This window comes from Betta splendens, chromosome 14 (assembly GCF_900634795.4).
Source record: "Betta splendens chromosome 14, fBetSpl5.4, whole genome shotgun sequence".
NCBI classification, from domain to species: Eukaryota; Metazoa; Chordata; class Actinopteri; order Anabantiformes; family Osphronemidae; genus Betta; species Betta splendens.
In genome coordinates, this window is record NC_040894.2 from 12411060 (window position 1) to 12439016 (window position 27957).

The 27957-nt window shown below is 49.0% G+C and overlaps 1 protein-coding gene across 3 annotated transcripts; it reads right to left on the bottom strand.

Annotated features, from left to right (window-relative positions):
* Nucleotides 1-210: 210 nt before the first annotated feature.
* camkk1a (calcium/calmodulin-dependent protein kinase kinase 1, alpha a) lies at nucleotides 211-27281 on the bottom strand. Of its 3 annotated transcripts, XM_029173117.3 has the most exons (17): nucleotides 26695-27281; nucleotides 14482-14868; nucleotides 11575-11622; nucleotides 10844-10897; nucleotides 8575-8626; nucleotides 7429-7562; nucleotides 6041-6077; nucleotides 5759-5780; nucleotides 4461-4549; nucleotides 3823-4022; nucleotides 3473-3526; nucleotides 3154-3227; nucleotides 2409-2496; nucleotides 1937-2065; nucleotides 1529-1632; nucleotides 701-748; nucleotides 211-387 (listed from the first exon to the last, which is right to left on the bottom strand). In XM_029173117.3, the coding sequence occupies exons 2-17, from the start codon at nucleotides 14770-14772 to the stop codon at nucleotides 315-317; spliced, it is 1497 nt and encodes a 498-aa protein (XP_029028950.1). In that variant the 5' UTR covers nucleotides 14773-14868; nucleotides 26695-27281; the 3' UTR covers nucleotides 211-314. The 3 variants fall into 3 exon arrangements, with proteins under 3 accessions (XP_029028950.1, XP_029028951.1, XP_029028952.1); XM_029173118.3 differs by lacking the exon at nucleotides 701-748; XM_029173119.3 differs by lacking the exons at nucleotides 701-748; nucleotides 1529-1632.
* Between the last annotated feature and the right edge of the window lie 676 nt (nucleotides 27282-27957).

Sequence of the window (27957 nt, forward strand, 5' to 3'; positions counted from 1 at the left end):
TGCTGACTGGTGTTTATCACAGTGGTCTGCCAGCTGACAAGCAGCTCCTCGCCCTTCCCCGGCACATTCAGCTCCATTGACTGGTGCCGTGGAGGACTGACGGGCTTCCTCTTATAGATTCACAGATGCAAATCGCAATTAGCGGTGGTTCGGTGAGAATCACGCTCAGGAGCTGCGAGGTCTGAGTGTGTGGGGGGGGGGGGGGGGGGGGGGGGGGGCAGAAAGACGCAAGAAGAGAAGCCTGAGCGCATTATTGTGAATATTAACAGGATGCAAGTGTTTCCTCCAGCAGTGAGGTGCTGGTGAGGGGACCTTCAGGAGGAGGGCTCATCTTCATGCAGGTCCTCCAGCTCTCCCTCTCTGGGGCCGTCTCCGGTGCTGCTCTTTCTGAAAGACCAGATACAAAAGAAATGCAAGAGCCAGTCAAGGCTGGGATTTTCTGCTTTCAGACTGGATCTCAAGGATGCGGGACAGTCGGAGAAGCTCATTATCCTACTTGATGAAGGCGGAAAACCACACACAAAATGCTTTCAGCGTACAACACTGAGTCAAATGACAGCTGGGGAGAGGCTGCTGCACCACTGGTCATGTGACGGGGACAAAGCGGGAGTTGAGGAAATCGAGGGGTGAAGATGGGCGCGGCGGCTGGCGGACGTTAGACAAGACAGCGAGCCAGACTGGGTGCAGCACAAAGTGTTACCTGAGCGAGGGGTGGAGTTTTAAAGAGGGCCGGAAGGGCCACGAGTCCCTGCAGCAAAGTGGGAGAAAGGATGGAAAGGTCAAAGGTCACCTCAAGGTCACAGTCGCTGGGACGATGACCTGCCCCTATAAACCCCCCCCCCCTGCACGTGAAAAGGTTTGGCTTCACTTCATTTGTCACTGTTGTAGCTGTTATTCACCAATTCGCCAGCTGGGGGCAGTGTCGCTTCAAACATCTGACATCCTAGAGTCTAACAAGGGAAACCTTGGCCTCAATAGAGAAGAAATGATCTAAAAAAACTATCAGCCTGCCCCACATTCTGCGCAGCACTGGGGTTCATCTTCACGACAAAGTCGGCCGGACACACAACGCAGAGCGCGGTCCCGGGGGCGCCGGCGCTGCAGCCGGGAGACGCTTCAATCTGCCCTCGGCTGAGTGTGTTGAAATTGCTTTGTTAGGACAGGGCGACGGGCTATTTCCCCGGCAACGCTTGGGGGTCCTTGTCGACAGAGAGAGTCCAAGGACGGCCCGAGGCTGCGGATCCGTAGCGCTGCCTGTCACGCTGAACTCCCCCTGCCTTTCAAAGCGGCGCGCAGAGAAACACTTATAAAAGATGTCAGCTCCACTGCATACAATGAAAGAATGAATTATGGTGCTATGGCAACACAGAGCGACAGCGGCTGCTGCAGGAATCGGATCGGGTTAACCTGATGCAGCAGGAGGAGGAGACGGGTGTGAAGCACCAGTCGACTAAGGAACTAGACCTACATGCCTTCATTCTAGCTCACCCGCACTGTGAATATTGACTGCTGGAGCGTGCGTGCTTACATGAGCAGGCTGCCGGGTGCAGACATGGACCTCTCCTCCCTCCTGCTGGGGCAGTCGAAGGGGTTACTGAACGAGCGCTTCCTCAGCATGGCCTTAACCAAGATCTGAAGGATCCAGAGAGAGCAATCACAGAGAGATCCCATGTCATAAACGATGCCTTTATAAGGCCTCACAGCTCGGCAGGGAGAGCGCTGCTCGCATAAACCAGGAGCTTAGGTCTCACTGGGGCTGATCTGCCACCAAACACCAGCTACATCAAAATGAAAAGCATATGCAGCAAGGTTTTCATGCAAGGACGCTCTAAGAACATTTACTGGAATTCAATCAACACCAGTCACACTGGAGCTTCAGGGCTTCTAGGCTTTGACGTTCGAGACCAGTAAACGGATCCAGTGGACCAGTTCTTACCACTGCAGAGAGACTGGGAACAAACTTGACCGAGTTCTGGATGTCCTCCTCCGTCACCTCTACGGCGAAGCAGTGCTCCTCCTCCAGAGGTAAGGGGTCAGCGCCGCCCTGAGTCACCCACTGGTCCACCTGAACACACACACACACTTGACGCATATACAAACTAAATTGTCATCAGTGTAGCTCTTACTTGTTCCCTGTGTCAATTACAAATGCTGCCACCAATGACGGAGCCTAATTGCCGCTCGTTCCATAAACATAAAGCAGTCCCCGGTGAGAAGTTGACTCACTGACACACGACGGGGCTCTGTCATGGAAACACAGCGGGGGGCAGGAATGTCACCCGCCGGCTGGCATAGCCCCAACCCGACCCGACCCGACCGGCCCAGCCCTCTGTCACTGCTCGTACGCGCTGCCCTGAACCGCTAGCAACCAGCCCCGCGGCCTTTTGCAGCCTTGCGGTGAAGCCTACCTTGATTTCAGGGATGGTGATCCGGACGTCTGGGTTCTTATCCAGCATCCGCAAGATCAGGGTGCGCAGGTCTTCGCTGACGCTCGGTCTGCACGAAACAAATGCCATAATTACTTTGCATATAATACCCAGTAAAAAGCAGATTTAACCTGTGTCATTCTAATATAGTACAAATGGGTTGATGTTCAGACATTTTACGTCATGTTATTAATGAGCTGTGAGTAAAGTCGCTGGGAGTGGAATCGTTTTTTTAGAGCTCAGGCTCTGATCGCGACGCTGGCTACGTTACATCCACTCCACCAGAGGCTCATTTGATGAACGAGCAGCCCGAGTCTGTCGAGCCCTCCGGGAGAAGACACTTATCATTAACAACACGACACCCTGCACCGACACACAGGCGCCTACAACTGCCATTCACACACGTGTGAATGGCCCGTTTCTTCTCTATCAGTCGACTCCTCCAGTTTATCTCCCATTGCCTTTTCACTTTTTGTTTTGTGTGCGTGTTCAGGCTGGCTGGCTTGGTTTAGATCACATGCGGACGACACGTAGCGTGCGATACCCGCGCTGATTGTTATTTGTATTTTCCTGGGTGCAATCTGTGACAGGAAACAAGAAAGAAATGGTTCTCGGAGGGAGACGAAGAGACAAAGACGGCAACGAAAAGTGCTGACAGCAGGTGGCTGGAGCAGCGGCGCGGTCTCTTTTAATAAAGTGGAGGGAAAGGAAGGAAGAAAGGGCTCACGTTTCAGGGAAATCCACAGTCTTGGTCCTTATCTTGTTGTGCAAAGCCAATATGTACTCGTCGATAAAGGGGCACTGGAGGAAGAGAAAAGCATGAGAGAGAGAGAGAGAGAGAGAGATCTGTGTATCTGTGAAGACTGGAGCTCCTCATTTAAATGACTGATGCCACTAGATGGCTGCAGTAACATGCTTAAGCAAATGGAGATGCGATGGTCGTGTCAGTGGCTGCTGTTAACAAGCACCGGAGTCGGTGAAACAAACACCTCTCCCTCACGGAGACTCTGAGAAGTGGCTGAGAGATGGAAAACGTGCAGACTTGCCTTCCCAAAGACAAAACAGTAGAGAGTGACTCCCATGGCCCACACGTCCAGAGCCTGTAGGAGAGCAGTCACAGTGATGTTAAAGGCAGTCAAACACACCAGCAAAGCAAACACTGACAGGAAATGTTGCCCCCACACGGCCGGGAGTAACAGCTGTCTGGAGTGTGGCTTGAATAAATTAAAATCAGAAGCAGCTCCAGACTAATCAGAGAAGTAAGTGCTACAGAAACTGCCTAGATGTCTTGAAAGCTGAGGGAAAGCAGCAGGCCGAGGCACTCGAACGCCTCTCACATCCTCATCTGCCCCCTCGCCTGCAATCAAACGCTCCATTCCGGCCTCAGTCAACCTACTTTTCCGCTGAAGCTCTTGCGCTTGTCCGACAGGGTCTCCGGTGCCATGAAGGCGGGGGTGCCGGCCGTGCTCGACAGCAGCGCGTCGTTGCCCTCGAACTGGTTGCTGACGCCGAAGTCCGCTATCTTCACGTGGCCGTCGTCCCCCAGTAACAGGTTGGAAGGCTTGATGTCCCGATGGACGATCTTTTGGTAGTGCACTGAGGACGAGACGGAGGACGTCGGGTCCAGTGCTTTCCAATTAGACCAACAGGGCTTCTGAAGTGCCCTTGAGCAGGAAATACACCCGAGCACGTTCTCTAAATAAAGACGCGCAATCAGCCCAAACTTACTGTAAAAATATAGAAAGTGAGTCACCATCCGTCTTCTCAAAGCTCAGACAGAGGAAGGATTAATCACCAGTTATTAGACTATAGCCCAGAACGGGAAACAAGGACGGAGCTTGAGAAAAAGAACAACACTGGCTGAACAGCGGTGGAGAGCAGCAACAGCAGCTCCAGAACCATGAGCAGAATGCTTTAGCTCCATAACATACAGGGTAATATTTATCATCTATATCTATATCTATATCATCTGTAGAGCGGCCGGAGAGGACAGTAAAGGAAGCATTACACCATAGAGACAGTGAGTCTACTCACAGTATTCTATGCCCAGGACGATGTCTCTGAAGTATAACCTGGCCTGCTCCTCTGAGAAAGGACTGTCTGTAGGCACTTCCATCACTGGACTAGAAGGAGACACAGAAAGCAGGGAAATGCATTAGGTGAATCCTCTGTCAAAAGCATTGAACAAACACAACAGAACCAAAATCTCATTGCAAAGAGAATTTATGGTTCAGTCCCAGAGTTTAATTTTTGTACTGTGGTGGTCTCTAAAGTCTTGTGTCCTTGGACAGAACACTGAAAGCTCTCTTATCATTTAAGTGCAGCTACAGAGAGCACATGTGTGTTACAGTGGGGCTTTATGCTCCAGCCTCTCTGACCTTGGAACAAACACTACTACCTTCGACTTCGCTCAAATGAAAGATTCCTATAATATTTTGGAAGAGTTTGGAATTAAAAAGAATGAAACGAGACCATTAAATTAATGGTTCCTATGACAACCACTCAGCGCAGCCACAACAGCCGATGTTCAGTGTTTTTTCAGATTTAAAGCCAGGTGTAATTAGCCAAGGCTTCAGCATAGTTACAGCATCTGTGCCGCCGTCGGCCTGAAACCCACACGGAGCCCTCCGCTCCCAATTCCTCCTCCTGCCCGTCGCTCTCGCGGTGGAGCTTGCGCTGGCAGGTGAAGCCGTGGCTTGTTTTGAGGTCATTTAAGCCTCCGGGCCATAAGTCAGAGCTGTCACCGCCGGCCAGAGCGCTTAACTGCTGCCACGTCTCCCAGCTTTTACTCGGTGGCCTCGGTGAAGGGGGAGACCAATTGTACAAGCCTGTGTCTATTATATCATAAATATTAGAACTGTTGGTCATTTAAGGCATAATCTGATTGTAGTTGCCATAGGTGCTCTTTAACAGCTCATTAGTGAAAGGGCAATTATTAATTTTAGGGGGCGATGAAAAAACATCCAATGCATTTTAAAGCTTGTTCCAGCATATATCGCGTGCGTGATGATGCCAGACCTGCCCTCCCACCTTCACCGGCTTAGATTAAGCAAAGGTCTGGGGTTATAGATCATCAGACATTTTTAGTGCTGTGGGATGGAGGAGCATTCATCAGGGTGTGAAACATTTACAGGGCTGACTAGCGCTGGTAATAACTGTGAAAACCTAAGAACATTATGAATCCCTTTGAAGCCTGAAACGGCTCGGAGTAATGAAGGAGAACACTGCAGAGAGCAGAGCAGAGGGATAAAGAAGTAAGAAGTAGAAGGAGAGGAGCAGGAGGGATGAGCCTTTAATTATTAAAGCTAAAAAAAAATAAAAAAAAAACTCACCCCTTTCGCATCAGCTCAAACACTGTCAGGGAGGAAGAGAGAGCAGACTCTTTATTCACTCATTCATCACATTATTCATGATCAAGAGAACTTAATTAGCCAAACGCGCCACATTAAGCGGATGAGGAGGTTGATGTTTTGCATGAGCAGACGTCCTAACTGTGACCTGGCACAGCTCGTGGAGCACTTCTGCATAATGCAGAGGATGATCAGAGTTATGAATAAGCTTTAATAACACTTGTTGGTGGAGGCAAAGGGCAGAGAGGGGGGTCAAACACCTACCCATGTGAAGGTTGTCCTCTGCAGGATCATCCAGCACCTGCAACAGAAACGGAGGCATCACGAGTGAAGATGATCCAGAGTGAAACCCCTCCAATCTCACAAGACGTGGAACATGGAGCTTTAAGGACCAAACCACTGACGCGAAACTTAAGGGCTGGCTTTTATTTTACGAGACACAAAGGAATATTATTGAATGTGCTCCATCCAGGGAATCTGCAGAAATTCAACTTCCTGGTGAATTTAAATAATTAAAGTGAAGACAAACATGATGTAGACACGGGGAAGGAGGGAGAAGAGGAGGAAATCCCCCCGAGCGCTGACAGACCATAAAGGAGTCAATAGGTAATGCTGCTTTGCCTTGACAAACACTCTGCTCTCTAAATTACTTGTTAAATTCTAACCAGGAGAATTAATCAAGCCCATTAACAGCCCGGTCATTTCATTTGAGCATTAAAAGCAGAAATAACATAAATGGAGCCTGGATTTTAATAAAAGCGTGGCACTCACGTAACGACTGCACGCCTCGGTGAGTGCGGGGCAGCTTTTATTGTTGCTTGCCAACCATCTGTGACAAATGACCGGATCACTTTCATCGCTTTCAATCTGTTCCACTCGGCGTGGGCTGTGATGTTTCGAAACGAGAGGAGAAACTCTCCGTCTGTAATGAGACGGACCGGACCTGGAGTCCCGCAGGAATCAGCTGCACGGTGGTGATGAATGCGATGCTGCCCCAGGCACAGAGAGATGGGGATGGTGATGAAGAGCACCCCCCCACCCTAGTGCAGACAGGTGCCCATTAGAATGAGTGAGATGGCGTTTCTTTCTCCACGGCTCAACTTTTGCTTAAAAACCTCAGCATTTCTGGCACCGAGCGTCCCCGCGCTTCACTGTCGACCGCTGCCGCCGCCATCTGCCCGAGATTGATGATATCGCATGGGAGTGGCGGGCATCTTGACTTCACGGCCACAAAATCTGCCGCCATATTTCACAAGCGATGGAAGCCGAGAAAATATTGAAATCGAAGGCGAGAATCTGTTTGCAGACGGGAGGTCGTGGTTCGTGGTGCTGGAGGGTGAACGTCTCGCATATCTGGCTGCTTTGATGTCATTTAGCATCTGAGAGGAGGTTTTGCATCTTGTGCTCGTTTTTTGTTTGTCGTCTGTGGTACTTTTGTGCGTTTCTACTCGTGTCTGATGTTTGATGTTTCATTATGCAGCTGAACATCAAGGCAGGAACAGATCTGACACAACACGGTGACACTGTAATATTTTCTTAAAGCTAATATTTCCTAATTACCAGTGAACACAATCCACACAACTACTCTGCTGCTTTGGGTTCTAAGTTTGGGAGCAACAGGCCGATTTTTAAATGCAAATGAAGCAGCTCACCTCCACCAGCTTGACGATGTTGACGTGATCTAGCTTTTTAAGGATGGCGATCTCTTGGTAGACCCTCTCCAGGGGTCCCAGGATTTTGGGCTGCTCCCCCTGGGGTGCCTTGGGTCCCCGTGGCGGTGGGCGACCTGCACACCACAGCACACGCCACTTCTTTTAGCGCAAAAAGCACAGCGAGGAAACATTCGTGTGTCTAAGCTCAAATCTGAGCAACGAGAACATTTCGGCAGCGACGTCTACGCCTTTCGCCTCCTGCGACGTTAATTGTTTTAGACAGAAGACGGTGTCAGACACAGTGCGCTGACAAGAGCAAACATTTGCCAGTTGAGAGTGATTTTCCTCAGCGTCAGGGACAGAGAAAATGTATTTGAAACGAGAGTCGGGCAAACTGAGGATTAATGGGCCGACATCCACACAGTCTGGGTCTGAACGCATCTTCCTGAGCTTGAGTGATCTAAAAATGCTGGGCTGGAGCACAGAAAGACTCTGCTGAGGTGCACCATGGGTAATGTGTAAATGGAGCCACTGATGGTCGGTTATTGGGCTGCTGGAGGCTGTGGGCTGCAGCAAGGAATGATATCTAATTTCCATTGGAAATGCTCAAGATGCAGTGTCAAGTACCACATCACCAAACAAAATGTCTGCTCATGAAAGGAAACTACAGGCCTTGATACTCTATCGTATAAAGGCCAATCGCTACGAAAACACTCAAGCTCCTCAAAAAAAGGGGGGGTAAGAATACAACTATTCACAGAATAAATCTCAGAGTCACAGTAACAAACCGTTTGTCCCATCATGTTGGAGAGCAGCTGCCCCTCGTCTTCCCTGGAAAGTGATTTACTGCTGTTTGCTATTTGCAGACAGTTCTGGAGCCTCCTTTACACAAGAAATGCACCTGCATTCTAGAGCTGTTCATGCTTGTTTAGGAACACATACAGGATAATGGTGGCTCGGTGCCAGATGTGCAGCGTTGCTGGAAAAATGCTTTTCACGGGCGTTCAGTGCGACACAGCTGCGTGGCCTTCTTTGGAATTATGAGCACGTAAGTTCCGCGTTAACACAGCTGAACTGTGCTGGAACCATCAGATAAAGTGGGAAAAGTAGTGGAAGAAGAAAAACAAATTACGGAACAGGACTTACGCGGAAAACCACACTGCTTCATTAGCTTCTTCTTGGACACCAACTTCATGGCCTAGGAAAGTCACAAATTAGTATCACACTGAGCTTTAGAACAGTAGAAGCTTTAATTAGTCCAAAATAAACAACCTCCATCAGACCAGAATGCAAATATGAGCATGTATAGGCAGCGGAATATGAAACATGAAGGTTTTAATGTCAGTGATTTGTCCTCTGTGTTATACTTACTCACAAAAAGGTCGGAGGAGGAGGATTTCAACACATACGGCTGAGGCAGCATCGTATTTTTGTAACAAAAGGGCCCACAGGTTTGGCAAGGAAGCAGATTCTGTGTGTGTGTGTGTGTGTGTGTGTGTGTGTGTGTGTGTGTGTGTGTGTGTGTGTGTCACAGTTAAATATTGAACGCTCCGAGTTATTCTTGCAGAGCTCGTGTGTCCATACCGGCATTTGACAGACGCATTAATCAGGCCACGTTCCATTCAGGGTTCTATTATAGAATATGGGACTGATATGTGGGAACCGTTAAATAGTTTCCCCTTCAAACCCTCGATTCTAAATGAGGAGGTCATTCTTCTGGTAAACACAGCACTGCCATCAGCCCTGAGACGCTGATTTCTCTCAAACGCCACAGCAGAGCCGTTAGCGGACGCGCTCAGGGTGCGGTAGCGGCCATGTCCCGGTCCATTACTCCTTGTAATATTTAAACCTGGTCCGCTGATGAAATATGGTCCCGTCTTGTTTAGTTGACACCTCTGTGATAAATGCATCTCGGTTCCTGTGATTGCCTCACACCTTCTCGGCGTCTGAACACTTTAAATGTGGCGCAGCGCCGCAGGAAACGGGCCTCGCGGCAGCGCAGTAGTGAGCGGTAAACAGCGAGGCTGATGCCAAGAAGTACAATTAGCAGCAGCGGCGCCGGATCGCAAGCCGCACTGCTGTCAGTGTGTGTCTGGAGACGGGAGGCTGTTTAAAGCCAGGCTGCTGCTGAGCATAGCATCAGTAACCAGCTGTGGTTTGGCGAGAATGTCAATGATTAGCTAGAACCTCACAAGGTGTGAAAGAGAGGCAGGCAGTCATTAAGCAAATGGAAGCAACAAAGAATCTGCTCCAGCTCCTGAGAAGGAAACACGTGCTAACGATTAGCTCTTTAAAGCTGAACTGAGCAGAGTGAACACATGAATGAGGTTGACTGACGCGTCGTGAGGATGATGAGTGGCATCGCCAGGATTGGACGGCTGCCAGTCGAGATGCAGGGAGGATAAATGTGACCCCGCAGCAAACACACGTACGATACAGGGGCCTCTAGTAATCTGCTAAATGACTCGTGCTACAGCACATTTCGTACACAACACTGAGAGGAGTTAGTCATCTTCTTATTTTATCCTGAGCTCATCAAGTCACCGCTTAAAAAAAAAAAGCTACAGCGGAAAACTAAAACAAAAAGGATTCAAGCGATTAAACTAGAATTTATAGAACGGACAAAATTGCATCGGACCACAAGGGGAGGAGTGAGAAATCCTCCCGCAGCCACGAAGAGCACGGAATTAAAAGACAGACAGATGGGAAGACAGAGGAGGAGGTTAAAGAAATGAGTCAAATTGGGAATCTCTTAATCCAGGTTTTTCATTTTCAACCGGGGGCTAATCTGTTTCACTGCGACCTGGTTTCACGCTCACACTAGAAGCGGTTCGCTGACGACTGGGTCTGGGTCAGAAGATGGAGGTAAAGAACACACACATCTCCATCCCTAAAGCCGACCCTGTTTTGAACCCGCTTGTCATCCGTCCGCTCCGGATGCCTGAACGCCTGCTCCGTCCTGAACTGCTCCACTTACAGTACACGCTGGAGCGTTTTCACAGGCTCCAGTTCAGAAGTATATAAACCCATGCAGAGTTGGCAGCTCAGGCCGACATGACTCATCCAAACACTCCCCCTGTTGCTTTACATGGCTGCTTGGCTACGTTCAAACACGCAGCTGACGTTCCGGAGGAGCCCAGGTTGCGGAGCTCGATCCGAAAGAGCTCCGGACCTTACGTCATCCCGCTCCTCGCGGCTACACGAGCTACACGACGCAGCAGCGGAGCCGCTTTGAAGATGAATAACGAAGCCTTGGACGCTTCCAAGTTGCCTCCAACTGAGCCAAGTGATGCAATTTTAGGGAGTGGAGAGCAAGGAAGGAAGGTGACATTGAAAACAGAAAATAAATAAGGAATCAATGGGCTCCACTGTCTAGACAGTGGAGGAGGAGGCAGCGGTGGCGGATGGGACTTACATAGTGCTTGTCGTCATCCTCGTTGTAGGCGAGTTTGACCACGCCATAGGAGCCCTGCAAGACAAGATCAGCTGTTTAATACGCATCCCACAGAGCATTAGGGCCCAGTGGTCCCACAGCGGCTCCCTGGAAACAGACAGCGGCTCTGCATTTTTTGTTCTTTGACAGCACAGAACGGTTCCTCCCACACACACGTTGGCCACAGGATGTGTGTTTACCGTCACAGGCCTCTGCCAAGTCCAAACAGCTACAGAACTGCCCGAAGAGAGGCTCAAACGTTCACTCCGGTCCCTTAAGCCGAGAACACACACACCTTCATCACCAGCTGGTCGGTTAGAAATGAATCACGACTTCTTTGTATTTGGACACGCTTTTATTTTATCCTACTGACACAAGGTCAGAGTGAATTCTTCTAAACACCTCTGCTTCATCGAGGGGAATACAGCAAGTTTAGAAGCACGACTTTAACACTGCACATCTCAGGATAAGGACGGGACCTTGAAAACACAGTTTGCAAAGATGCCGCATGTTCCTGGGCTTGTGTCAAAGCACTTCTGAGGTTAGAAAATATGGAACTGTCGTCAGATTTAGTGATGAGACACACTGAAGTACAGTATGTCTGTAAGATTTAAATATAAAAACATGCTGCTAGGATGGTGGTGAGGTTTCAACCCAAGGACCTGCAACAACCTTCTCATTTCACCTGTGGACATAAACCATCGTGAACTCACCTTTCCTATCTCACTCTTCAGCTTATACTGGTTCAACTGGATGCAGTCCTGTGATGGGAAAGAAGAAGAGCGAAGCCGTGAGGAACTTCATCATCAACATAAACGAGATCAGCACCAGAGTGAACGCTTCTAAAGCGAGAAGACAGAATGTTCCCTGTGTGTGTGTGTGTGTGTGTGTGTGTGTGTGTGTGTGTGTGTGTGTGTGTGTGTGTGTGTGTGTGTGTGTGTGTGTGTGTGTGTGTGTGTGTGTGTGAGAACGTGCTGGTTGGAAGTCATTCATTTCTGCCATGCAGGTAACAATGTGGGCTGTAGTTCCTGTGTACCGTCGGCAGACCCATTAGAGCGCCCCTGCCTAAATGGCTGATTTGCAGTTCCATAGCAACCACCACAGCAGCGAGTCAGCCAGGGGCACGGCCAGGGGGGCGCAAATACAGCACTGAGCATGTGGATGACAGCGAGGTGGATCTCTTTTACAACTGGGGGGGGGGGGGGGTCCACTTACTGTGAACCACCAACCTCTGAGGCATGTTTACAGAATGCGAGGAGGTGGGAGAACACAGTGCTACCGTGAAACGGCCGATAATGTGGTGCAGGGCAGGACATCGATCGCCACCAGGCAAGGTATTTTAGAAAACACTTATGTAACACGCCGGCGATGTGGCCGACCCAACGCGGCCGCCGGCGGAGGCAGGAGACGCGACCGCGGGCAGGGATTAGAACAAAGGGCGAGGCGGAGCAGGACGAGGGCTTTATTAAGCAAAGCAAAGCGCAGCAGCCCTGTAATAATGGCTGCGATTGGTCCTAGAGCGATAAAGTAAAGGAAATAGGGCAGCGAAGGATAAAGGGAAATGAGGAGAATCCGAAGAAAGGAGCAGTAGGAGGGATTGCCTGAAAGGACTTCCACTGGCTTCACAGTGTGCCAGCACATGCTCAGTGGGCGCTGCACTGCAGTTAATAGCTCTGTCAGAGCTGATGGATAAAGAGGAGCATGCAGCTTTAACCACATCTGCCTCACACACACACACACACACACACACACACACACACACACACACACACACACACACACACACACACACACACACACACACACACACACACACACACACACACACACACACACACACACACACTCTCTCTCTCTCTCTCTCTCTCTCTCTCTCTCTCTCCACCGGGCTACAGACATCCTTCACAGGATTTTTACCGGCACACGGTCACGCTGCTGTACACAATGGATGCAGCGACATACCCAGACTCTCCATCCATTAACCTGTGGCGGATCAATATCGCTGCACAGCAAATAGATCGCCGCCGCCGCGCCGGAAAACAATCAGCGTGCATTTCATTCTAATAATGAGTAATGCAAACGCCCACATCAGCGTGTCATAGAAGAGGAACTTGTGTCTGATGTTATTTCAGGCCCGTCGCTATAAACGGTGCCCAGCCCTTCAGTTAGACTGTGAATAACCAGCCACGTGTCCCAGTCGCTCCCGATCTGTGGAAAACATCTGCGGACGTAAACTTTGATTCCTCATCTCAAATCCGAGGGTCTGCGTTCTTTCCATGACTCTTCTTTCCATGCAGATGTGTCAATGCAGCTGCAGCATCATCAAAAGCACACTACACTCTGAGGCCTATAAAACGAGCAGGCAGTAACATCTCAGTTTAAAATAAAAAAATAGGTCTGTAGATGCCAAAATAGTTTGTCATCATGGAGAATGTTAATATTTCAAAGCAATTCAACCAATATTGTAATTAAAGTTGAATTCAGTACAGTGGTGGATGTGAATAGAAGCAGGATGTAGAAATTTATTTAGCAAAAAACTTCCGGCGTCCGGCTAAGTAGTCATTGTGCTTGTCTGAAGTGATTCCAATATGAACCTGACGTCCTATTTCTGTGCAAACAAGAACCAACACTATATCCAATATTCCTATGAACTATAAATACTACAGGCTGCAGAGCTCAGGGGATAAATCACTAAACAGAGATGGGGTTGTGTCACATATTCATCCTGGAGACGGTGATGGTACGACAACAACAACTAAATGTGATGAGACAGTTGAGGGAGAGTCTGAGCAGTTAGAGCATCAGGCTCCACACACAGAATGAACTCCTCCTGGACGTCTGCTCTCATAGAAAACAATGGGTGAAATGTACAGACACTTACTGTATGAGGCCTGCACAAGCAGACAAACAAAATATACATCAGCTGCAGGTTTAACAAGTCAGAGCTTCGTCCTCTCAGGCTGAGGAACGTAGTTAGGGATGTGTGCGAGCCACAAACACCGCCGTCTCCTCCCCGTGTCACACTGCAGACACGGCGAGAGCAGCGGCGGCCGGTTTTACAGCCCAGCGCCGCTCCGCCACCGCTTTCAGACGGGAGAGGACACAATGACAGGTTTGTAAGTCTGTGGCAGGACTTAAATTCGAAGGGCTTCCGCTTCCTGGCAGATGCCATGAATTTTTTATAGACTCTCTGAAATATGGAAAAAGCAGGAGGAGGATGGAAATCCCGGCCTCACTCATAGACACAAGTTGCACTGCTGCTTGTCTGCGTCATTTCAGTGGATAGAAAACACAGAAAGCTACTGTGAGGAACAGTTGATCAAATGTTCTACAGCTTAAAGGAATAGAAAGACTTTTGTCCCCGTGTGTGAGCTGCACTGAAGCCTATCTGCTCTAGAAAACCAAAATACTGACCTATTAAACTAATAGTTCTAACTAACTACTCTTCATATGCCTTTAATTAAATAGTCAGAATCTCATCATCTGCGATGGTTCCACCTGTCACACCAACTGCACAAATTCCTTCCAAAAAGATTTTAAGTCCTAGATGCTCGATTCTCATTTCTATCTATCATCTATCATCTATCATTTCTATCGATGAATAAAAGTCTCCTCCTCACCTGAGAGTCCGATATAGACACACGCTTGGACTCCACCGTGGGCCTTCGAGCCACGCGAGGCGAGACGTGCGTGTACCCTCCTCCAGAGGCGCGGTACGGGCCTCTCTCCTGCAGCGACAGCTTCCTTCCGCTCAGGTGAGGCGCCGGCGGGCGGCTCCTCCTCACCTGGGCGCCGTCCTGCCGGGCGCCGCCGTTCCTCACGCCGCGGGCGTCCGAGTCGCTAGTCGTCATGGCGCCCATAATGTCGGTGAGACTGGCCGTCTCGGAGCCGGGGTCACTGCTCGTAGCCATGGTCGGCGGGGGGCTGGTGGCGGGGAGAGACCTGGGGGGCGCCCACCAGCAACAACGCAACCCGGGCCAGGCTGCGCTCGCTCGGTCCCACCGGAGCTGCGAAGGCGGAGAAGAGGAAGAAAGCGTGAGATAAGTAAACACAGGTAGTTTGAAGATGCTCAGGGCTTTTTAGTGGCAGCTTCTGAAGAGCTTCTCCACAACTAACAGCTCAGTGGGCAATTTCAGGTGAGGCCCTTGGTGGAGTCAACAGTTGCCGGCACTTTATTTATGGCTCAGATGTTCTGTGAGCTTGATTTTTTGTGTCTGAACACATCTTGCAGCGAGACTCACTGGAGCAGACGGGAAAGAAAGATGAAATGTCATCCATGTGTGAGTGGGTGGTCTGGTGGGTCAAGTTACTGAGCATCCACCTCATGAAATAAATCCATTTTCAACCCAAATGAGAGGCTGCAAAATGAATAATGTTTCATGTCTTTGATCGCGGCTGCTTGTCTCCTCATCAGATGTTTTGTAGGTGGACCAGCGCTCCAAGCAAAGCACGCATTTAAAAGGCATGAAACGGTTTAAGCGTCTGGCGTGTATGAGGCATTTGGTGGAAATCAAATCAGCGGCGCTGATATGACAGGAGGGGAACATCAAAGCTCTGGTTGTGGATTTGTCCTGCAGGCGGAAACGCGCAGATACTGTATGCAAATGAACATTCATCTAGGAGAGAGAGAGAGAGAGAGAGAGAGAGAGAGAGAACTTAATCCTCCAACTACTTCCGTCTCTGTGGTCTCACAGTGGTTGGAGCCACCTGAATGAACAATCACCGAAAAGACGGCCTGGAGGGAAATGTTGAAGCCAAGTAGAGGCTCAGCTTTGATCAGACACTGGCCACGTTATTCAGAAATATTCAGGTAGAGCTTCGTATTCCTAAATAACACTGATCCACTCATTCATTCTTCCCTTTAGTCGCCCCCGGCTCAAAACCAACTGTGGGGTATCAAATATTTAGCCTAGTTAGTGGCACAACTAAATATTTTATTGCTGGTGATAATGATGAAGTCATTTGGGATTTTTTTTATGTTAGATGGCCAGACAATAATTATTTTCCCTAAATATGGGATAATCAAAATGATTCCAACTCTGCTTCAACATTCAGCCTAATGTTCCAGCTACCCGTCAATCATCGGAACCCCGGCCGCCGGGTCCGTCTCGGGCGCCCCGGCAGTCCGCACGCAGACAAGCACTCACACTCGTCTCCAATTAACCTTCAGCCACTCTGTGTGGGAGGAAGCCGGAGAAAAATCGACGCGGACTTTCAGCTGGAAGCAAAGAAAAGTGCAGTGGAGCACATGGCGGCACACGAGCCCCAACGCACAGGGCCACAGTCCGCCCTCATACAAGCAGAAGGGTTCGTCACGGAGGAGGAGGCGGGGAAACCGGCCCATCATCACACTCATCGTTTGCCCACTTTCATTTGCATATTTTCTTCGACTCCTATTCAAACGATATGAATTGAGGGAGCAGGAAAAGCCCTTTAACTGTCAGCAGCGACGAGCGCTGTTTGACTCCTGAATCATTTGGGCAAAAAACAAAGAATATTTAGTTGATTCTTTTCACCACTGGTGATTTTGTGACTCTTGAACCGAGGCTCTCTCCCCTCATTCGCATCATTCGCCAGCCTCCATGTTTGAGCGATATCCTGGTGGATCTGTGCATTTACAGATAACCACACATTGTCGTCAATGAATCCATTTTATTAATGTGTACTTTGCTTTCACTACGTGACACAGTATCCGTGCTCAGCAGGTGCGATGAGGAAGTGGATGTGAGATTTCTTACGGCCCTCAATAAAAATGGTGTGATATAGATGCGTGTGTGTGTGTTTCTATTGTGGCTATCTCTTGCACCGCCCGCAGCTGAGAGCGCGTTTGGTCGCGTGTGCGATGCCGATCTTTGAATGTCTACCGGAAAAGGATCAAACAGACAGAGATGCAGGAAGAAGACAGTGATAGAAGCAATTAAGAAGACAAAATGTGGAGCTGCGGGGACAAAACTCAACGTTTGGAGCTCCTACTTGTGCAGCATCTTGTGTTTAATTAGGTAAATCAACAGAGCGGGCGCGAGTGAGGCCGGCGACGACCTGGAGAACCCACGTGCGAGTGCGGAGTGCTCTCAATAGCTGCCGTCTTCCAGCTAGTTGAGGTGGAAAGAAGCCTCAGCAGAGCCAATTACGGTGAGAGGGGAGAGCAGGCTGGAGCGGGTGAACAATGAATGTGTTTGCCTGCATTAGTAAAGCGCGTTCGCCCTCAACCGTGTGCAGGTGGAGGACACACACGTCCAAGGTCGGGCTCCGAAGCCAATCCTTTGTTTGCGAGAGGAGTAACGGGAATCAAGTGCTGTAAGTATTTTGGTGGTTATTTACTTCACCCGCTGTAACAGAAATGAATGCCTGGAATCTCCACGTTCACCATCGGGCTGGAGGTGGTGGCAGTCTGACCCCACACACACACGCAGTGATTTACGCGTTCTGAAAAAACAGTCTTTTTTCACAGTAACTGCAGTTTACAGGGCGACGCCGAGAGCAGAGGGCGCCTGAAACCCACGCCTGGTGTTATCTTCTTTTGATGGGAGGCAGGCACCTTCTTCTCATCCAGTCATCAACCGGGAAATCGAATATTGGACGCGTGGTGCAGCTCGTTCGACGGGAACAAAGGCAGGCGGCTCTGATCGTTTACCGCGTGATGGAGCGATCTGCACTGCGAGGACATCGCACCCAACTGATTTTCATAGCATTTATATAATGGAGGCGCCACGTCAGGAAGAAATCAGAATCCAAGATAGCAGCACATTCACGCTGTAATCATCTAGATACAAGATTCCATCAGTGCCACGGCAGAGTTCAAACCTCTAGAGACGAAGAATTGTGGTGAAGCTGATCCACTGACAAGTAATGTTGAGTTGACCTGTTTGCCACCCCCCCACACATACACAGGAACAGCTGATCAGACCGATTCACTAGGCTGTGTCTTATCACATGGTTGAAAGTACAAGGTGAGCTCTGATCCCTCCTGCTCCTTCCCGATAAGCAGACATTGATCTCTGCATACGCGCTTCCACTGGGGACTGTGCCGTTTGCCCCACGTGGCCTTGTCCCCATTAAAAGTTATGAGTGTCAGAAGGGCTCCCTAATTGCAACCCCCCTCACCCCACCAGTTCATCCCTCCTCTCCTCATCCAGCATCCGCTGCCTTTGCCTGACGGACACAGCATTTACGCTGTGGAGAGGTGATAAAAATCTGCTAATACAATTATTGTATGCAATGAGAGTCTAATCAGCAAAACACAATTCACCAAACTCACGGACTATCATTCCAAGTTTAATACGGGGCCACAATAAGCCCAAAACACCACATCCATCTCAAGCATCTTAATGTGAAACCAGAACTTGGGTAAATTCTGCCCACGGGTTGTTCCATCCTCTCCCATCACTTTTCATCCTACTCCAACAGATTTGAAGCCACATTAGTAGACAAAACACTGGGAGAACAATGCAGGTGAAAGCTCAAGAGGAACGCTTACAGACTGCTTCCAACAGATGAGCGAGCAAGTCCGGGGAACAGCTTGGATTCTTTGAGCACGATACCAGTTTGGTTTTTTTGTAAAGGGATTAAGGAAGACATTTTACCCCCCCACCACACACACACACACACACACACACTACAAATAGCTGTTCTCCATCTTGCTCGTGTTGTTTGGCAAACAGTTGGCAGTGATTAAGCCTCATCATCTTTGACTGAGCTTTATTCATAGGGAGCAGAATGTGCTGCATCTTAAAGGCCCCTGATGGAAATGGGAGAGCATAGCAATCAGCTATTAGCTGTGATCCCAGCTCTAGTAATGCTTATGAATATATTTAAGTTTAGGCACACAGCAAGTCAGTGTCTGAACGGCCTGGCGGTCACTGCATGGCACCGGCACACAAAGCCGACCACAGCGGCCAGAAACTGAGCTTCAGTGAAGAGAACAGTCTTTCGTGACGTGAACCTTTGTCACTGAGAGAGTCCAGAGCTTGGTTTACACAAAGTTAGTTTATGGCTAATTACTGATGGAAAGCAAAGAGGGCTGACAGCACAGTGAGATTTGTTCCTTAATAAAACCACCCCCACAAAACCTGGCTTTTTTGTGCACAGTACATTTGCAATGCTTTCCAGCAGACAGCACTTTTCTGCATTCACTTGTCACAGACTAATCCCTGGAAGTCTTTAATGCAATCCATCAGATTCGCCGGCAGCTGCACGAGACCCAACTTAACCTGGTAAACTCGTTCCCACGCAATCAATCAATGCGACGGCGGAACGCAGCTGCTCGCGTTCCGCCGGGTTCCGTTGAGCGACGCTAAATCCGAACGGGCAGAAACACACTCGGGGACGATCCCACACAAATCCAGGGCTGCGGTCTCTGGGGTTGGCTGCCTCGTGCAATAATAAGCCCAGGATTACACAGGATAGAAGTGGGAACCGGCGAGTGGCACGAGCCAATTATTCCTCTGCTACTCACACTGGCGACGCGAGGCTTCCTGCACGGCTGACCTTGCTGGAGCACTCAAAGAATGCTGGGGTCAACACACTCGGGATAATAAATGATGACTGCTGTACAAGTGCAGATTGATGACTGTACATAATGCTTCATGGTGGCTCCGCCCTCTGTCCTTGTGACACTGCTCAGTGCTCAGGCTGCTGAACCTGCAACTGGTTGATCATATATTCCAGAAGGGAAGGTGGGCTCATACAGAGGAGGAATACAGTGCATCCCATATTTCATCCACAAGCTTTTCCATTCCAACTTTGGGTTATTGCGGTGCTGGAAATCTGTCCTGGTGCTAAAGTGCACAGGATTAATCTGCCGCGGCAGAAAATGAGAAACCATCAATCTGTTCCCTTGGGATTGATCATCGGAGCCTCTAAATCCCAGAGAAGCCGAAGAGCCCGGTGAGCGCTCCTTCTCCTCGCCGCCGCCGCTAGAAACCGGTGGTCAGGTGGTGGGCAGGCTGCCAGGTCGGGCCCAATGCACCGAGACAGGTTGTAGCTGCACTAAATTACTAACCGGCAAATAATGATGTCTTCTGGAGCCAGAAGACAAGTCCGGCTCTCTGCAGCCTTTACAAGCTGAGCAATGACCCTGCACAGCAGGCGTGCACTTAAAGCAGCGCTACCGGTGCTTATGACTGAGCACAGGGATAATCTGAGGTAATTGTTACAGTGACTGATAAGGCAGCGAGATGGACCCTGTATCGGGTCGACTCCGGGCAGCATCCAAGAAAAAATAAACTACTTGTATTTTTTCCAGGAAACAAAATGTGCCAAAGAACAGAATAAAGAAGCTGATGAATGTTGGCAGCACATTCTTTGGCCGGAAGAAACCAAAATATATTTGTTTGTTTGGATCAGATGGGGTCCGGCATGTTTGGCACCACCCGGCCATGACTACCACAGTGACTGCCTCACGCCAGTGTGTGGAGGTGGGGTGCACTGATATGGAGCCGTCCGACGAACATTACATTTATAATGCTAATCTTTACACTTAAATAAAAAAACATTCATCTCAGTCTTCTAAAACTTCTAAAAAGGACAGAAGAAGCTTCTTTCTCATGGCAGAGCTTTAGAGTGGCCATATTCAGGTCACTCTTCTTCTCCTCTTCTTTTTGTGCAGAACCTTTTCCTCCACCAAAGTTTAATTTCACACTCAACTGGTTGCGCTGCCTTAGCGGCCACGCCGTCGCTCGTTTCAGACACCTACAGCTCGACGCTGATACTAATGTGACTTGTTTTTCAGTGCAAACATAATACAAATTTTACAAAGCTGCAGGTTCAGAGGCGCCGAATGGTTTATTCATGTCATGCTCACAAGAACTGTAGAAACTACAAAGCTATTAATAATAAAACAGCTATAGTGTTATTGTTACTGTTTTGCCATAGTACAATATTAGAGCTTTGATTTATTGGAATTATTTACTTGGACTGCTGTTACACCTGAATTTACCCCTGGGGATCAATAAAGTGCTATTATCTGCTATGAAAGGCCCAGTTTTTTTGCTACGGCCTGCAGCCATTTGCTTTTCTAGACACGTACCTTACAAACACACTTTCTGGCCATGAGAACAAGTTATATTTTAACCTCCTTGCGGCGCCAAGCGAAGCAGAAAAAAAAATAAACACATTTCAGCATTTCAAACATCAAAAAAAAAGTATTTTAAGCTTTTATCTCTTTGGAACAGGTTCCCGAGAGGAAATAAAAAAAAGCTTAAAGCGTCTGTGAAACTAAATCAGACTGGAGGTTGAGCTCTTTGTTTGCAAAAGGTCACGAGCAGAGGACTATTGAGGCGATGCCACGAGCAGCCTGCTGGCATCACAGATACAGCAGCTCTTTAACAACGCTTCTGCCTTTAGACACATGACCTGTCATTTATGCACAGGTCATCGCATCCAAACTGCTCATTCACATTCTCCGTTATTAAGGAACTTAATCCAAATCTGGTGGGTTATTGTTTTGCCTTCTCTTGAATGAGGCCAGATTGCTCTTATACAACACGTTCAGCCGTGTTGTCCCTTCATCAATAATGTCAGAGGCAGCATTGAAGGGTTTCTCATTCTCCACCCTGGCGTAAGCTACAAAGAGAAATTTAGATGCAGGAGGCAGGAGGGGGGGGCCGAGGTCTGTCGATACCCGAGAGCGGGGATGGATTGAGGAACGGCTCGCCTGCTAAAATGGGCTGCTTTCTGTAAAGGAGAGCGCTGGTGTCGGCTGGCCCGGGGTCAGATCCTGCGTCTCCTCTCCTCCAGGGGTTTCATCAAAAGCACAAGCGGTTCTGCGCTTTCATGCCATTCCATCCAGCCCGCAGATGGATATTTCTGCCGGCCCCACTGCGAGGAGACCTGGGCAGAAATAGGCGCGTCGTACCGAGGAGAGCGCTGTCGGTGAAGATCTCAGCGGGGGCTTAAGCTCAGCCTCTAACTGGCAGGAATCACAAAGCTGTCATAGGAGCCAAATCCTCGCTCGTCTACGAGAGACAATCTGCCAAAGCATCTCGCACCAACCACTCAGGAATTAGAAAGTGACAACCATGGCAACCATGTGACCATGACAATGCTGCTATAATAGCTGTAGGTTTCTCATCCTGATATTTATTTGATGAAACATTAATTACTACCCTTCCCCAAGTTCGCGTTTGTTAATCATTTACGTAATTAAAAGGTTTTCCACTATTGGCGCTGTGGACTAATTGATTACGTTACGATACGACAGCTGCCCCGGGGCCGTGGGAGATCCATGACACCATCACGGTTATTGCTTTTCTCCTCCTCTGCATCGACAGGTTGACCAGTCGGAGGTGCACACGTACAATAAGGATCGAGGTGTGAATAAACAATCGAGGAAGTGACGCATGTCCTGGTGCACAGTCAATAGAACCGATACAACAGGAGGGTGAGCTCTGCTGACGTGTGAGGCGGCGCCACATTCCCCTGACAGATGAGTTAGGGCCTCAAGAATAAAGTGTGAAGCACATATTTGGGCGCTCCACGGCATCCTTCGGAGTCCACCATGTCCACGGTGACGAGTGGCCACATGGGAAAAGCTGGGGGAACACCTGTGGGCAGCTTACTGACTCTCCAGGGCAGACACAAAGTCACCCAGCCTTCACTTGTTTCAATGCTCATCCACCATGTGGAACAAAAGCTACAGCGCTCTGGGGAAACGCAGCAATGCAGCGTCTGAGCCGCTACTGTCGGAAACAGAGATGGAATTAGATATATTTTTCTTTCTGTGGATTTGCACAGTACGTCCACTGTACGGTAAAGGTTAAAGCTGGCAGGACTAGAATACCACAAAGCTGCTATAGTGTCACTTACATGAAAAATTCTGAGTGTGTGGTCCTATTTCCAAGGGTAACATTTCAGGTAGAACTCAATCAGGAAGAAGGGAAATGTTAATAGACACTTCATCATCTTCTTCTTGCAGCTTAACCATGCTTGTTCAATGAAAATGCTCTGATAGAAGAATTAAATGGTGCGGTTTCCCTGTGGGCACCTCATTCATGCCGGTGTCTCTCACGCGCAGGCTAATGAGATCGGGGGAGAGGGGCAAGTGGGGTGGAGAGCGGGCAGCACTTGGATGAGGCTAACGAAGAGATCTGAGAACCCCCAGAGTCCTCACAGGTTGTGCTTTGAATAATGAAGGCCGATATGCAGATGTGGGTGCACGCCTGGCGCAGGAGTGAACTAATGAGGAATCAGAGATGCGCTCATGCATCCGCTCACGTAACATTAGCAAATGACTGGTCTTGCTCCAGTTTGAAAAAATGATCGCTCTTTTGCCGTAGCCTGATGCTTGCGACGCAGAAAAGCATCAGAAGGCGACAGAGAGTCAAAGCTGTGCATTGACTTTGACTGGAATCCAAAGTCAGTGGGTCTGAGGCTGTTGAGGGCTATGTACTAGATGCTAATATCATCGGACAAAACGACAGGGACTATTTGTAGCATTCATAAAAGCAATGTAGTCTCACAGGATTCATTTCCTGGGTACCAAAAAAGTTCACCTATCAAATTCAAAGATAATGATCAAAACCTTCACCGACTTGCCGCAGAAGTAAATTCAGGCAATCACCAAAGTCATTGCAATTTATCCTCTGGGGACCATGATGATTGGATTGTCTGTAACCTTGCTGACGCTCGCTTCCCTCATTTGACCGTTTCTGTGATAAATCGTAACACACGAGAGCAACTCCCTGCGACGGTGCCAAAACTCGTCAAGCTTGCGAGGATCGTTGGACCGAACCCCGGGTGACCCGCGGTCCTGCCCATCCCTCAGCACTCGTGCTTCACTACGGTTACTCTGACTGGGACCCTGACAGCTCTCGAGAGGCTCTGAGACTGGAGTATTGTATTTCCTTCTTATCAGCAGCTGTTCCACTTGAGGGGAAAGTACAGCCTTGTAAACTAAACACATGTTGAGACACAGTCCAACCATATTAGTGGGAAAAAAACATCTCTGCAGACAGACTTAACCTTTCGAGGGTCATCCCAACCGCTCTACCCTTTCCAACCAGCTCCCACATGGCTTATCCATGAGGAGCACACACTAAATAATATTTCCACTGTACTTATGAACATATTTGTGTCTTAGAGACATTGTTGTACAATTGGACTGCAGGTTTCATGCAAGTGGTAGATGCTGAGGAGCTGCCACGCAAGAGGTTCTGGCCCGGCCTTCATGAGCAATTACTTTAAGTCAAACTGACAATTCAATTCGTTTTTAAATATAACCTGTTCACATTGATTTGGGTTTAATTGAGTCTGTTAGGGAGGTGGACCTGCCTCCAAATGGAGGAACGGCAGCAGGCAGAGAAGGGGAGGCCGCCTCCCTCGACTGGCTGAGACGAGAACACAACCAAAGCTTTACTTGACCGATTGTGCTACAGACCTTCTCAATTGTTAAATGGTGTGAAGTAAATCCAAAGCACACGCTGAACGCTGTCTGAAGAAAAAACATCAACATTGGTGACATCATTCACATGTTCGTTCACAGGATGACGTCGCTGGGTCAGTCGCACACTGTAATATTCAACACTACTGCACGTCTCCTGGCAACGCTGGCTTTCAAATGTCAGTCAACCACAGACGTGAGAAACTCCCACTGAGAGGTTTAAAATTTACCAGGCTGCTTCCACAGATAGGACGACAAATTACTCGGAATGAAGAAAACATGTAATATCTGGTTTTGATACAAAATGTGCACAATTTTATTTATACTCGACAGAAGAGTTTCAATCTTTCCATGGGTGTGTTTTCTGTTGTCCAACAAATGCTCATCAGTTGATATACTGTAGTACAAGCGCAGGTTGCTCCCAGTGATGAAAACACTGTACAGGCAAACCTGATGTAGTAACTTTGTCCAGCTTCGTTACACAAACGCTACAGGTACTTTACAGCCGCTTGTCTCTTCCTACAGTGCAACATGAAAGCATCACACGAGGAGCTGAGCGCTCGGCCCTGTGGATCCCACAGGGCCCCAGTCTCAACACTCCAGACTGGAAAACACACTACAGGTGGCCCATTATGACTCGTCTGAACTGACAAAAAAAAAAAAGATTTTCTGCATTCACACCGGCTTTGAAACGGCTCATTAGGAGCTGTTGTCTAAAACAAACAGGACAGATGAAATGCAGCCGTTTTGATTATAGGCTCGCTTCCCCTTAATTAAGTTCTACCCGTGCTTAACTCCTCCGTGTCAAAGTCAGGCACATCTTCCATCTTCACACGTTTTAAGTGCCCATCAGTTTGTCTCCATGGCCACACAAAGACACATGAAGATGCATTTACAGCTGCTTTGCCTCGAACACCGTGTCTGCATAAAAGCCGCAAACTGTAATTTAAGAGAGATTCTCTGACTTTGTCCGGCCCCACTTTTTGTTTGCAGCAACGCAGGAGGGACCAGCAGCGTTCACCAACACGCTGTGCTTGACGTGACGATATCCAGGCCTCTGTGTAAAACCGTTTATGACCTTTATTAAAGACACTAATAAAGCGAGAGCGACACACACGTGTCCACCTGCGCAGGATAAACACACACAAAGACACGTGATGCTGATTCCGTCCTCCACAAGCCAAGTTTAAGTGATTTCCCAGAGGGTTCGAAGGAGCTGGGAGCTGTTGACACGTCCTCGTTTTCAGTAGCGGGGCCTCTGGTATGATTACTGAAGCCCATGAGAGTGGAAAGCATTGACAGGGGTACAGCCATCGGCACTCTCAGCATCAAACAGCAGAAAAAAACAACCAGAAGTGATTCTGGGGCTCTAATTTACACTAAGTAAACCTGTTGTTAGAAGGCTACAAACATGAATCTAATTTGCTGGAGACACTGAGTCAATGGAAACTGTTCCTTCCAACACACAACTCAGATGATGCAATTTTTCTGCACCACTAATGCAACACAAATCTCTCCGCACATTCTGTTGCGCAAGATTCAGCGAACGCACAGTTAAGAGGACAGAATGATCGGCAGCGTGATGTGGGGCTGTTCAAATCTAACCAGAGGGAAGTTACAGAAACACTGACAAAGCCTCCGACTGGTTCTGCTGAAGTCATTTTCTAACGTCAGCACGTGATCCGCATCATCGCAGTGTCAACAAAGCGAGTGGTTTTCTTTTTGCTGAGCAAACACCACACGGCTCGTCCAATTCATTAGGCAGGACTGGGCGCAGAAGTGGGGACGCTGCAGTTATTGGTGGCGCACACGGGTGCGTTTGGGTCGTTTTGCAAGACTTTTGAAAGCTGGATATCGGCCCCTTGCCTCACGAGCACATGAAGCTGAGGAAACAAACGGCCCAACACTTTGTCTGTGGCCTTTAAAAAGAGGGAACTTAAAAGTTCTCAACTGAACAACGCGGCTTCACAAAATGGGTCACGCAAACATGCACACACACAGACACACAAACACACACACACACATTCAGGCCACGCACACAGTGACACAAAGATGTTAAATGATTAAATAATGCTCTGTGTCATTATGAGTCTGTCCACTGACTAATCAGTTTATCATTTCAGCACAAGATATGAAGATGACATCCAATCAGCACATTACGGGCTATTGCTCAATAGTAGAGCGTCTGATAGGACCCTGGACCTTCAGCTTGCAAAGCCCTACAACATCGCTTCATGACAGGTGCATGACACAGATAAGCCGCGCTGTGGTGACGTGCATGCATAAAATGGCACAAATGCAGCGCAACTACCTGCAGCGAGCTAAGCGTTCATGCGCGCCTGCATCGCCGAGAACAACAATACGACCCCACAGGAACACGTGCAGCGCGACCCATCTGCGCCGCAGGAGCGCGTCCACCGCTGGAATTGCGAGTATCTTTAAAAGTTTCACCTACCGAATGGGTCCCCCGGGCGTGTTCGAGTCCCGTTACGCGCTCCGGTCGCGGGGGATCCACGGGGGCTGTCCCGCTCGCGCCGCGCCGCTTCGATTCGCCGCTCGCGCAGACTAACGGGAGCGCATCCACGCCGGTTCCTCTCTTAGACGTGCGCCGGGATCGGCCAACATGAGTCCCACGTTTCACGCCCTCTCTTCCGGTAAACACCGACGGACCAGCCCACAGCGGCGTCTCGCTCGTCTACGGCGAAGACACCCAGCGGCGGATCGGGTTCACGGCCCCGCAGCTGGCTGGCTGCCGTTGCGCCACCGCAATGTGCGCCGCGCACAGAGCCGAGCTGGCCACGGACGACTTGGAGCACGCTGGACGCCTGGTTTTGCTTGTCGCACGTCGACAACACGCATAACCCCAACTTTTATTATCCAGCGAGGATTGAATCCTCGGGTCCTAAGATCCGCCCTGTTCCTGCACCATCACTGAGAAGCGGCCGCCTCTGATCTGCTCCACGCGATCATAAGTTCCCATTCAGATGATAAAGTGCAGTTGCTGCGTGCGGTGGGTTAAATTCCACGATTTATCACCGGAGGCCACGTGGGGAATCTTCTCTTCTCCCCCTCCACTGGTGGCTGGATTTAATAGGATTCAAGAAGCACAAGTGCAGCTAGCGCCTCTACCGGATACGCTCATATTTCATCATCCATCTGCCAAATGAGAGTAAATTCAGAGGATCATCTCAGTAATTAGTGAAGACAAGGGCAGGATCACTCTCTCACTGCAGATCAGTGAACATGATGTAGTCGACGACACACTACACACATGCTTTATTCTGAAATATTTGCTGGTCTGACTAAATTAAATGAAATTTCACAATTTTCCTGTAAGTATATATGATTTTACGGTATATATTTAGAGTGTAGAGAGTCATTTACATTTAGATTTGTTCAAGGGGATTTATATGATGTGTCTGTGGCATGTGTTGTGTTGTGTTGTGTTAACTTTACAGAGTCACATCCGAGTCAAGGTCATTTCCACCCAAAGCCAAAACTCCCCCCCCCCACTCAAGGGAAATTACCTGCCATAGTTTTCCAATAACCTCAAACATCCCCGCGTTCTGCGTGTTCTCTCACGCGTGACTGCACGTTGTCAGAGCTGGAGCGAAGAGGCGACGCAACGCGCAGGATAGGGACGAGCGAGCGGGATGTCAAATATTCAGCGTCTGCTCCACGAGAGCCGGTGTGAGGACGGATCGCATGTTAGCAGACG

What these genes read in the sequence shown, in the direction of transcription:
- camkk1a (XM_029173117.3), bottom strand. Translation starts at nt 14,772, where the DNA reads ATGGCTACGAGCAGTGACCCCGGCTCCGAGACGGCCAGTCTCACCGAC. An exon ending in TGTCTATATCGGACTCTCAG is followed by an intron (nt 11,623 to 14,481) that starts GTGAGGAGGAGA and finishes TTCCCATCACAG; the next exon opens with GACTGCATCCAGTTGAACCA. An exon ending in ACTGTTTTGTCTTTGGGAAG is followed by an intron (nt 3,228 to 3,472) that starts GCAAGTCTGCAC and finishes CTCTTCCTCCAG; the next exon opens with TGCCCCTTTATCGACGAGTA.